At 37.2% G+C, this 12,867-nt stretch overlaps 1 protein-coding gene across 1 annotated transcript; it reads right to left on the reverse strand.

Moving 5' to 3' along the window:
* Positions 1 to 1,866: 1,866 nt before the first annotated feature.
* LOC109064679 (matrix metalloproteinase-14-like) lies at positions 1,867 to 12,867 on the reverse strand. Its single transcript, XM_042759813.1, has 10 exons — positions 12,419 to 12,867; positions 5,711 to 5,859; positions 5,290 to 5,412; positions 4,640 to 4,947; positions 4,351 to 4,512; positions 3,796 to 3,938; positions 3,575 to 3,713; positions 3,328 to 3,478; positions 2,891 to 3,006; positions 1,867 to 2,525 (listed from the first exon to the last, which is right to left on the reverse strand). The coding sequence occupies exons 1-10, from the start codon at positions 12,518 to 12,520 to the stop codon at positions 2,194 to 2,196; spliced, it is 1,725 nt and encodes a 574-aa protein (XP_042615747.1). The 5' UTR covers positions 12,521 to 12,867; the 3' UTR covers positions 1,867 to 2,193.

Here is a 12,867-nt window from a genome sequence, read left to right on the forward strand (position 1 = left end):
TTACGACTCATTTATTGAATCCTTAATTCAGTCATTAAAAGAAAAAAAAAGGAATTATTCAGGAATGAAACACCATGTGTTTTTTATTTTAAATAAATATTTGCATAGGGTGCAGCAAAATCAAAGAATGTAATTGCCAACATTGTGTCTAAAATGTAAGTTATCAAATATATTAACTATTGTGTAAAAGCCCCTTGCTGTTCCAGTAACTTCTCAGAAAAGGCCCATGCCATCATTGCTTGAACTTTGGCAGATCCACGGTGTAAGAAGGTTTAAGAAAATAGATTCACAGAAATATGTTCTTCGGTATACTGCCTAATTTTTTCTTATTGACATATTTGTCCTTTGAGCTGTGGTATCTTAAACTTGAATGTTGATTATTATTATGATGTTAATATATTAATTAAAACTTTATCACTAAATAAATAAAAACTTTCTCAAAACAGCTTTAGCTGTAAAGCAGTAAAAGACAAAAGGAAAAAGTGTATGTGACTAGATTTGGTACTCATGTGGAAAAATAATTGTTTAAGGTCAAGGAAAGAGAGAATAATGTTAAAAAAAGGAACTTTATTTCATTTTCATTTTACAAGTACAAAAAGTATGAAACAGGCAAAAATGTAATTCCTTTACATTTACACTATATCATTATCATTATAAATATCATTACCATTATCATTGTTAAAACTACTTCAGAAATGTCTAATACTGATGTATGCAGTGAGAAAACCCATAGCACCATTACTGTTCATAAATAATTATATATTTGTTTCTGCATAGAAACCTGATTTTTCCGCCCTTAAACCTGACATTAAAAATTTGAAAGAAGTCACATTCTGCCTGTGTCCAGCAGGACTTGAAATGACCATTTAAAATAGGCAAGACTACACATGGAGAACAATAATAACAATAACCATAGTTATAATAACAATGCCAATCATTAATGACATAATTATTCATAGAAAAATGTACCAAACACATTACAATAACAATAGTATTTTGAGTCGAAACAGATGGACAGCTCTGCTCTATAGGTGCATTTAAAGGGATACTCCACCCCAAAATGAAAATATATTGTCCATAAAAGGTATGAAAGTCGTCGTCAGAATACTCCATCAGACGTACAATCTGGGTTATATGAAGCGACGGGAACAGCGGATGATACAAAAGAGCATATGCAGCATACGGTGATATGGAGAGACACAGAGGAGACTGTTGACAAAGGAATTATTGAATAAAGTCGTTATTTTTGTTTTCTTCGCTTACAAAAACTGTTCTCGTCGCTTCATATAACCCAGATTGCACGTCTGATGGCAGATGGAGTATTCTGACGACGACTTTCATACCTTTTATGGACCTTGATACTGTTATTTACTTGGCAGTCTATGGGACAGTCACAGGCCTCCCGGTTTTCATCCAAAATATTTAAAATTGTGTTCCGATTGTGTTGCGGGTTTGGAACAACATGGGGGTAAATGATTATTGACAAAATGTTAATTTTGGGGTGGAGTATCCCTTTAAAACTGGCCTACTCCAGAAGCTGCTCGGCTTCTCTCTCCCTGAACTCTGACCTGTAACCTTTGACCTTTCACATACAGCAGGTCTCTATAGTCGAGCCATACTTTGTGCAAATATCTTTGGTGAATAGAAGGTGCAAGGAAGGTCAATTATGATAGTCCTTCCATACTATTAATTCAATGGCAAAGGCATGTAATGGGGTGCAGGAGGTTTTCACTGGATCAGCAATGTAAAAAGCAAAATCTGAATTAATGAATTAAGTGAGATCAATTATAATATAGAACATGTCAATCAAACAGCCGCCCGGCTGGAGTCAAGTTCGGTTCTGGGGAGGAAGATTTTCAGAGAGGATAAAGGAGGGATTATATACTGAAAAGAAGACTGAAGGAACGAAAGTGCATTTCACTGATAAACTGTAACCATTTAAGAGATGGAGGGGGGCTTGTGTCTGTCTCGCTTATCTCCCACTCCATTTTGGATTTTTTTATTAATGGCAGAGAAGTACAAGTAAATAGAAAAAAACATACAATACACATCCTTCACTTTTTCATCTCTCCCTGCTTGCAGACCTGTAAACCAATCTTTACTGTCTGACATTCATATTCACTCCATCCATTCCGAATGCCATCTACTTGTATCCCTCTTTCTTGTCTCTTCCCATGTCTTTCGGGTTCATCTCTAAACTTTATCAAGCAGAGAGCGCTGACAGTAGAGGAGACGTCGAGGAGTGCCATAGCGCCGGAAGAACAGCAGAGCCCCCAAAGTGACAAGCACACAGGCCAAAAGAAAGAGAGGGATGACAATGGTTGCAGCTCCTCCCAAGACTCCACCCTCTGACTCGTCCACCTCAATGATGAGCACTTCCTCATCTGTGCCAATCCTCCTCTTGGGCTCCTCTTCTTCACAGCCCATCCAGTCAGTCAGGACTGATTTGGGGTAGCCTGGCTCCACCTTCAGCTGCTGGTTGTTAAACTTCCAGTACTTATTGGCTTTGTAGAAGTAAGTGTGGGCTGAAAAAAGTGTGGAAAAAGTTAATTCAGTATAAGTGTCTCTACATTTCTAAATCTCTAAAATGGTTTAAAAGTTCTTCATAAACAGATAATTTGGGCTCTGACTTCTGATTGGTAAATACAGTACTCCAGCCATATATTTACAGATCAAAAGTTTGAGGTCAGAAAGATTTGTTTTTTTAAAGAAATTATCACTTTCATTTAGCAAGGATGCTTTTAAAATGATCAAAACGCGAGAGTAAAGATATTTATAAAAATTTAGATTTCAAATAAATGCCGTTCTTGTCAACTTTCTATTCATCAAAGAATTCTTAAACAGGACAGTGAACCCAAAGGAAAAAACACAAGAACAAATGCTCCTGTACCTCCATCTTCGCTCATGAAGGCCCCTTTGATATTATCTGGTACTCCTTGCCATACACTGATGAGTTTGGGGTAATCTGGATCCACAGATCTGCTTTTCTCATTGAACCGGTAATACCTGAGAAAACAGAAAAGCCATAAATGACAAATGATTACAATAATAGTTCCTGTGGCTCAGTGGTAGAGCATTGCGTTAGCAGTGCAAAAGGTTGTGGGTTCGATTCCCAGGGAACACATGTTAGGTAACAAATGTTAGCCTGAATGCACTGTAAGTCGCTTTGGATAAAAGCGTCTGCTAAATGTAAATGTAGAATGTAATAGAAAGGGAGAAGTTCACAAAAAAAAGAAAAGAGGAAGCATGTTTAACCATATGACAAAAAACCATTGGATTAATAACCAGATACTAAATAAGACATTGTAAGTAACAGTGGGAACATACTGGGTTCCTCTGAAGAAGTAGGTGCTTCCGGTGGGTGTGTAGAAAACAGCGGCGTCCAGCTTGTCTCTTGGTAAGCCTGTGCCAAGCTCCTTGAAAGTTTTTGGATAACCTTCCTCCATTTTGGCCTCATTGAAAACCCAGTACTTGTCACCTAGAGAGAGGACAGACAAACAAGCATTATTACACAATTTACCTATTAAAACCAGAGATGCAATCCAAGTCCTAAAAATATAGAAGATGGACGCACCTTTGAAGAAAACAAACTTTCCATCAGATCGTTCATAGGCCGCATTGATAGAGGGAGGCAGTCCCTTCCAGAAGTGTCCAATGGGCATGGGATAGCCCTGCAGAGGTTTACCATCACGCACTCTCCAGAACCACTTTTCCTGTGGAGTAGAGAGGGTTTAAATATTAAAAATACACTAAATATACGGCATGCACACACAATTGACTTGCATTCAGTTGTACCTTGAAGACGAACATCTCTCCCCTGAGAAAAGTGATGGTGTCGAAGTGTCCCTCACATATGTCAGGGCCAAAGGAAGGCCGGTCTGGCCTGCGAGTGGGGGGCCGGGGTGCTGGGGGTCGGGGCACCTCACTGGAGTCAGCACCTGTCGAAAAACACACAGGTGAGCATCAGGGTTATTAGAGATAACTAAAACTAAAATCATAAAGAAATATTCACTAAAAGATGAAACTGATGTCAACACATATTTTAATATATTTATTTTATGCATTTGCAATATCACTGTTTAAATGTCTTCACAAAAAATATACTAACTTTACTTTGCTTCAGATCTGTAATTTCTTGCTTAAATTAATGATACGTAGTCATTTTTTTCAGTTTTATTTAATCTTATCATATATTTTATTATTTTCTTATACATAATTTTTTTATGATAGCTAGACTTTTGAATTAATTTATACACTTTCACATATTTTTATAAATGACTTGGCTTGTAAAATGAACATAATAATAAATGAATGAAACTTAATGCATTTATGCGATTGCAAACTGACTACCATATATTTGCTGGATCCCCAGTCTGTCATCATCAGGCAGCACAAAGTTCTCAGTGTCCATCCACTGGTAAAACGGAGCCATGATAGCAGAGGGATTGCCTGAGTGCTCCAAACCAAGAGCATGACCTAATTCATGCACTGCCACCAGGAACACATCATTACCTGAAAGAGAGGCAGAACGATGACACTCTAATTATATAATATCACAGAAATTACATTCTGAATTTACATGCCATGCCTGTAGTTTGCTCAGCTGGCACATTTCCACATTCTCTTATTCTCTGCTCACCTCCCTGGTCAACGTTGCCTGTTGTCCAAGGCTCTGCTGCATCAAAATGGGTGTCACCGCCGATACCAGGACCAGGGAAATATGCGTGGGCCAGGAAACCTCCCTCGCCGTCAAATGGGGTGCTGTCTCCGTGAAAGCCTTCCGCGAAGAAAAGCATGATATCTGCAAACTTGTCCACCTTGCCATTGATTTGACTGTATGGGATTTCTCGGAACTTGAGTGGCGTCACGGCTTCCCAGACCTTGAAGGCCTTCCTGATGGCCTCATGTGTGGCATGTTCACCCACTTTAGGAGTGTAGTTCTGGATACTGATAAAAAAAAACATATTTGTGCGTATTTGCTAAATGTGAATCTTTTAGGAAGGAAGTGAAGAAACTGGATTTTTTAAAAATATGTTGTTACTTGGTAACTTGTTCCATTTTATCTGGACTTCTCTTCTAAAGACGTTCATCATTATTTACATAGTCTGAGTGTTTAAATTTGGATTGGAATGCAATGTGTAAATTGTGGCAATCTGGCTAAAATGTATCCAGATACTATCTGGATAATAAGTGTTAATGACAGGTGTATAGAGGGTCACAGTTTTATATAGACAAATTATTATTAATGTTATTAATGTTCTCCTTAGTTTGTCAATTACAGTTCCATACCTGAAAGTGATTTCTCTTTTGTCCCATTTAAGGCCCTGGATGACATAGCGCCTCTTTCGTAGGTTGCTCTTCAGTTCAGAGCCAAATTTATCTGGAACTCCGCATCTTGGCCGCTTCATGGCCCTGACAACATCATGTTTATGTGAGACATAAAGTCATTCAATAGTATGTGTCTGAGTCACATTAGAAAACTGTTGCAATTGTTATTCACATCTAAACAGTGATCAACACACATACATACACATTTGGTAAACCTGGAAGCTCTTTAACTCTCTATCAGGTAAATGTTCCATCCATTTTTGGCCAAATATTTTTAGTCATTAGCATATATAATGTAACTATTAAGATAATTAGTGCACATAACCTTAAAATGGTTATGATTAACAAATTAGAGTTGTACGAGATTGCAGGCTAGACTCACGAGAGAGTAGCTGGATCCATAGTGCCAGTGACAGTGAGGCCATAAAACTTCTGCATGGAGGATATAGCAGTGGTGATGGATTTAAAAGAGCGGATTGCTTGAGCCTGAGCATCGCCAGGTGGAAGATACCCATACTGCTGGAGCCATGCCTGAGAGAGAATGATTGTCACATTAGCACACATGCATATTGACATGCAGCTGTCCTACAACACCTCTTCATCATTGTAATAAAACATCACTTGTGTCAAAGCATGAAATAGCACAGGTGTCACTGCTGTCATGTCTGTTACGGTGATCTCAGTGAATTAAAGTTGGGCTACATGTTTTTGAAGTGTACTCACTATTCCAAATGTCTCAGTGCAGCACCCGATCCACATGACATGCTGTCTGAATTTATAAAATTTAATTGTACATAAACACAAAAAACACCAAAGAAACAAATTACAAACAAAAATATAAACACAAATAATGACCAGTGTGTGTGTGTGTGTGTGTGTGTGTGTGTGTGTGTGTGAGTGTGTGTGTGTGTGTGTGCGCTAATGACCTGGTTAAACTTTTGTGGGTAAGAGTGTGTGTGTGTGTGTGTGTGTGTGTGTGTGGAAGCTTGAGAATCTTAAAGGCTTTAACTGTGGAGTGTGTGTTGTAACTGTAAGTAAGTAGTGTCTGAGACTTTATGACCCTAAATTAACTTTAAGGATGTACGTGTGTGTTGTGTGTGTGTGTGTGTGTGTGTGTGTGTGTGTGTGTGGGTGTGTGTGTGTGTGTGTGTGTGTGTGTGTGTGTGTGTGTGTGAAGCTTGAGAATCTTAAAGGCTTTAACTGTGGAGTGTGTGTTGTAACTGTAAGTAAGTAGTGTCTGAGACTTTATGACCCTAAATTAACTTTAAGGATGTATGTGTGTGTGTGTGTGTGTGTGTGTGTGTGTGTGTGTGTGTGTGTGTGTGTGTGTGTGTGTGTGTGTGTGTGTGTGTGTGTTTTCAACCTATTTATAATTTTGGGAGTATATTTGCCGAAGAAATTTAACCAGAGTTTCACTAAATCTGACAACACCTGTCTTTGTTTCAAAGAACGTAAATTCTTTGAAACCTGCATATTCCTTGATATACTGTATGTATATATTTCAAAGAATTCATATACCTGTATATGTATATGTTTTATGTTAAATTATATTACACTTTTGGAGACAAACTGTCTCCAAAAGCTAGCTAAACCTAACATTAAATTAAATTTAATTAATAATTTAATTGATAAATGTATGTAGGAATGCTTTTATAAAAATGTTTTTTTTAAGGACCGGATTAGGGCTATCCAAACTTGGGCAAAGACAGACCAAACTGACTTTGAATTGAAACAGTTCCTCTTTTCTCACTCTTTCAGACTTGCAGGAAAAAAAAACTGAGAACATGAAAGGAGAGAAAAAGGAACACTAACAAAGAATGAAACCTAAATATATCTCATAATGTACGACTAGACAAATGTCAATGGTAATGTAATTATGTAGCTTCAAAGAACTTCATCTTCAAGTGTTTCATGCGTTGTGTTTTTCCTAAGCTCTGCTTATAAACTTGAACTCATAGAAACATATTTGGTTAGTAGTTTTTCTTCAGCAGAATGTTCACCTGTTAAGAAACAATTTGATCAAATCTAAAAATATAATAAAATCAGTTAATGAAAAACCTATAAGCCAGTATTCTGAATACTGGAGAGACATGTCCAGCTCCCGTCTATGGTGGTTATGGCCCTGATTATAACTGTATAGGTAGTTGTTAACCTAATGGGCTTATTTGGGCTGTTAACACAAAGGTTACATGTTTAGTAGTGCCATGGCCATTTTCAATTACAATTAAAGGTATGAGACAAAAGTCCTTTGAATATTTCTTTTTTTGCAAGAAAAGTTCAACAATCATACAGTCATCCAAGTTGACTGAAGAGTGTGACAAAGAGAAAACACCCACACTCAATATTTATACCGTCATCAAATGAGGATGCTTTGATATCATCCAATTATAATGCATATTCAACTTATTTATCCATTTAAGGTTTCCAGCTATGTCCTCCAGACGTGTTGCAAAGAAGCCAGGATGTCTAAGTAGCTAAAATAACATTTCCTTTCTCATTTCCTTTCTCACACTTATCATACACTTTATATAGATTTCCTCTTATCTCTCAGCTCATCGAAAACTCCCCTTGCGAAAAAGAAGAAGTTTATTCAAGTGTGCTATTAGTATACTTCTTTTAAACTAAAAATAGAATGTCAACCGATGAAGAGGTAATAATTACAGTCAAGCTTTGGGATGTTGATCGACTATCTACGTTTTGATTATCATTCTGAATCTAATTCATAGTCGTTTTTCAGCTTTTTATTCAAAATGTTCTTTTTTTATTTTTTATGAAACTTACCCACATTGAAGTGTTTAAAAAAAAGAATGCATGAAGCTAGAATAATTTTTTTTTTTTTTACAAGCAGATACCCTGTTCTTTCTTTGGATGTTTTGTATGTTCAGATATTCATATAACAAAATATAAACCTAAATACGGACATACTGTAGTAGTATACTTAAAGTATGATGTAAAGTTCACTTAAAGAAAAACCAAAAATATAACTTCAATAAAAAATCCACTAAACTAGTAGTTTACCGAGACTATACTTCAAAGTTTACAAAGTATTTCATTAGTAAACTATCAGTATACCTATAAGTTCACTTTTAGTATAATTGCAGTGTACACTACAAACATAGAGGTAAACTACTTGTGTACTCAAAGTTTGCTACTGTTATACTTAAAGTATACTTAAAAATATAATTTTATACACTAGAAAGTGGGCCAATTTAGTCCCAAGGAGTATTGAAACAGTACACTTACAAGTATACTACTAGAACACTGATATTTGTATACTTGCTACATAAAGTATACTTAAAAATATACTTGAACTTTACTTAAGTATACTCAATACTTTTTGGTAAGGGTCAAAAATATAGAAGCACTCAGAGACAGTCTAAAGAACACTCTTTAGTACAGTGAAGCAAATAATACTAATGATATTAATATTTCAGATAGAAATACAATTTCCTCCACAAGTAGAGACTGTCTGTTAGACTAAGTGGTAAATGTCTCTTTTTTTAGGATCAGACAGCCAGTGTCTCCATTACAACCACAAAGAGTGTCAGCAAAAATTACAAGCAGTTTTTCAGTAATCCTTGTGACCTCAGACTGCCTCCCTTTGTTTATTCTTTCTTCTGAACCAGCAATGTCTGAATCTGCTACAGAGCGAAATGAGAAAAATAAGGAAGAGCATGATGGCAGAGGATAAGTCCAGATTTACAATGGTTGTAAATAAGGCATGATTATGTTCCTAAAGCTACACTGAAAACTAAACTGAAAGCAACATACTTTCAAGTTTACGAGACCTTTTAGTCACAAATACTGAGAAAAGTGAATCACTTGAAACAACATTAAAAATTCATGTTAAACCAACAGAATTCCCTGAAATGCTGTCAGCTGTTAAGTGCTGAGGTCTATTTACCACCTTCTAAAACTATATTCTGGATATCTTCAGAAACAAAGACAGCATATTTCACTTCACATATTAAATGTATTGTGTTACTAACTGTTACTAACTGAAAACTTGCTGAACAAGAAATCTGTAGTTGCCTTAATAACTTTACTGGCTGAATGACACATTTTAGCGAACAAACACATTCAAACTGACAAAACAAAGTAGTGTTACTTAGAACAATTTTTAAGACAGTAGTTGAAAGAAACTTTAAAACTGAATGCATCAGGTTGGAGTTTTAAGCTTTCTCAACAATTCCTTTTCACAGTGTACAAGACTCAGTTATATGCTAGTTTCTCCTATAATCTACACATCTTCAAAATGGGCAAAACACTACAACAAACCTGTATGTTAACATACAAGTCCTGCAGTGATTAAGAAACATATTCAGAGAGCAACTTCAGTAAATCAGTGAGTGCTTTCACACTAGTTCATTCATGTTGTAGATTTTCCAAAGGGGTTTGTCAACACAGGCCATATCAGTCGAGGAAGTAAAGATCTGGATAACACTATAGTGTAGTGTTAACCTGGTCACCCTTTGCTCCACTTTTCTTTCTCCCCGTCTGTCATTTAATTTCTGCTTTCTGAGTGCTTTCTGTGTGTGGTGGCTCCGCTGTGGTGACGCACCCCATTTTTGTAAAAACACTCTAACTCATGAGAATGAAAACGTTTCCCTCTTTCTCTCTTACAGCCTCTGAAGGCCACTCTTCTCCCTCCTGAAAAGCCTCAGGTCTAGTCTTAATGCTGCCAGCAATCCCAGCATGCTCCGCTGGCTAGAACTCCCAGCGGTGGGCATCAAAGGTTCTATTTAGTACCCCTCCGCCATTCCCCTGACTGAGGAAGAGCGAGTCACTGTGTGGCCATGCGTCAGCTATTACCATGCAGACAGGTAGCCTTTATTGAGTTTACGGAGTCTCGGGAATTCTGGGAAAGCTTTATGTAATAATCAAGCCAGACACCATTCATTCGCACATGATAGTGACTGGCAGGTTCAGAAGGATGTGAGGTTACATGTAATCACATGCACGACGTCACCGCCGGACATGCCAGCAAGGCTATCACATGCTACATGAAAAATATAAATCAGCTCTCCTTTAAATCTAATGGAGTCAGTATGATTAGGTGCTTCCTGAGATGGCTGTTTCTGAAAAACAATTACAGCATTTTATGGTGTCGCAACATGGAAAACATGTTGGTAGGCTGTGTGCAGTTTTAACATTACACTAAAAAAAAAAAAAAAAAACGTACACAGCCCTCAACTATCCTGATCTCCGATTCTCTGCAGAAAATACTGATGTCAAACTTTCCGCTTAGGGGGAAAAGCTGCATTTATGATTTTAACAGATGATCAGCTGCTCCAAAGGTATTAGAGAGGGAAAGAAAAGAGCAAACTATAACTAAAGAGAAAAAGCTATGTGAGATTCTAGAGATTAAAAAAAAAAGTTAGGAATCTAAAAACAAAGGGTATAAGAAAAGGAAGAAGAAGAAAAAAGGAGGGCAGAGGTGAGTCTGAATGCACGACAGAAGGACTGAGTCAGTCGTTCCTCCTTGTCTGTGCCAATGGAAAAAACAGACATTAGCTCCCGCATCTCACTCTGCATCTTCAGATCACTGACCCATTTAAAAGAGCAAATGAACTAATATTAATACAGGATAATATTTCTCACCTCTCGTGACTCTCAGAACTGCAGAAGTTAATTCCAGCACTGTATTGCATGATATTATCATCCATAATTCAAATTCTCATTTATACTGCAGAATGGATTTTTTTCCATGGAAATAAAACATTAAAAATAGAGATTTTGTTGTTTGAGCTTTTTTTTTATTATTTTTATTTTTTTTTACTTATCTAAACTGCATATAACATGAAACATTTCATCTATATTTAAGCTTCAACCGATGAAGGCCTGAAAGATTCAGCAGAGTTTCAGCAGATGCTTTGCATCTGTAATACTACTTAAACAAATACATCATCTCTCGTCTATGGTTGGAGAGGGGGGCAATACCCAGATGTTTTCCATAAGGGATATGCCCGAATTTCTCTTTCTTTCTTTTTTTTTTGTTTTAGTACAGTATTCAAAACAACTGCACCTGTAACAACAGCAAAAGTGCAGGGCTGTTGTCTGAGGAATTGTTAAACCCTGGCAAATCCTGAAAAAGTCATAATAAACCTAATGTAATGCATTTAGTTAATTAGTTCAGAATTCCTGGAAAGATTTTTGGGGAAAAAATGTTTGTGCAACTTAAAACAAACAAAAACCTTCTGTGTGTGGTTAAAGCATATTAATAAATATTGTAATAAAGGTACACCAAAAGCCTGAAGAGTAACAGCAGTTTCACATGGACTTGGCATCTGTGATTTAACCTTTTGGGTGACCTTTGTCTTTGATCACACGACTCTCACATGAGAAGACTGTTATCGTCTTGGAAAACTTCGGTGGAATCTGCAGAGCTGAATTTTTTCCACACTATCCTTGAGTACATCTCTCAGCCATCTCAGAAATTTCGAAGGAGTGTGAGAGTAAGGAATGAAGGGATACAACTAGAGACAGTCAGCTATTAAAATGTCTTAAATCCTCGCTCTGGTCTTGTTTTCTTTATTTTAGGCCATTAAGATTTCCTGGCTTGCATCTGTGACAGAGATGCCAAAACCGTCCTGAAAAACATCCAGTCGTTCTCTCCCACTCACAGTTATGAGTCTAACAGACATGTAGGCCTATTTCTGAAGCAGACATTAGGATGCCTCTGGGTGTATAAACAAACTGATATATCTACTAATATATCTACCTGTTAGTCCCATTTTTCAGTCAAAGCAAAAACAAAAGAGAAACAAGAATCTAAAGATGCAGGACAGACACCACACAATTAGACTTGTGCCACTTTAATAACTAACCCCCTCTAGCTAAATAGCATTCCTGGAGCCTCTGACTCACTCCTGTTTTGTTTTAACCTGACATTTAGGGGTCTGAAAAGACACAGCTCTGCACCACTTCTCATCTGTATTTAACAGTGAATTATGAGGTACATGAATACACTTCATGAAGGAAATCCTGACATGCGGAAACATCTGAGTGCATCTGTGTCCAACAATGCAGGCGTGACAGACAGTGGAAAGAGACACACACAATACTATAAGAACAGTGGATGCTGTGTTACCTCTGGTCTGACTTCTTTGTCACTGGTCCCGCTTTGCACCAGAAATACACTGGCGAGGGCGAGCGGCAGCAGCCGCGGTAACGACTGGAGTTTTGGTAACATTCCTCAAAGCGCGTGAGTGCTGAAACTCGGGACACAAAAAAATGCTCTAGGCTCCGTTCTTACAGTTTTCCCAGCAGACTGTCCTGAATCAGACCATTCCAAAAGTGAAAACAATTCCTTAAAACTCTGACTGTTAGTACAAAAATAATAAAAACTGACTTATGCCTAACCTATTAAGTATGTATAATCATTATTAATGAAAAGTTTTCCTAAAGTAAAACTTGAACCCAAAAAGAGAAAACTATCTTCAGATGTGAAATATATTTATCTTAGTTTTGCGCTATATTCTCATCTTGCGCTGTCTTTCGTCCTCCGCTGGTCTCTGTCTCCACAGGAGGCTTCAGTGT

This window comes from Cyprinus carpio, chromosome A7 (genome assembly GCF_018340385.1).
Source record: "Cyprinus carpio isolate SPL01 chromosome A7, ASM1834038v1, whole genome shotgun sequence".
Classification (NCBI taxonomy): domain Eukaryota; kingdom Metazoa; phylum Chordata; class Actinopteri; order Cypriniformes; family Cyprinidae; genus Cyprinus; species Cyprinus carpio.

What these genes read in the sequence shown, in the direction of transcription:
- LOC109064679 (XM_042759813.1), bottom strand. Translation starts at nt 12,520, where the DNA reads ATGTTACCAAAACTCCAGTCGTTACCGCGGCTGCTGCCGCTCGCCCTC. An exon ending in ATGGATCCAGCTACTCTCTC is followed by an intron (nt 5,413 to 5,710) that starts GTGAGTCTAGCC and finishes TGATGTTGTCAG; the next exon opens with GGCCATGAAGCGGCCAAGAT. An exon ending in AAAAGAGAAATCACTTTCAG is followed by an intron (nt 4,948 to 5,289) that starts GTATGGAACTGT and finishes TTTTTTTATCAG; the next exon opens with TATCCAGAACTACACTCCTA.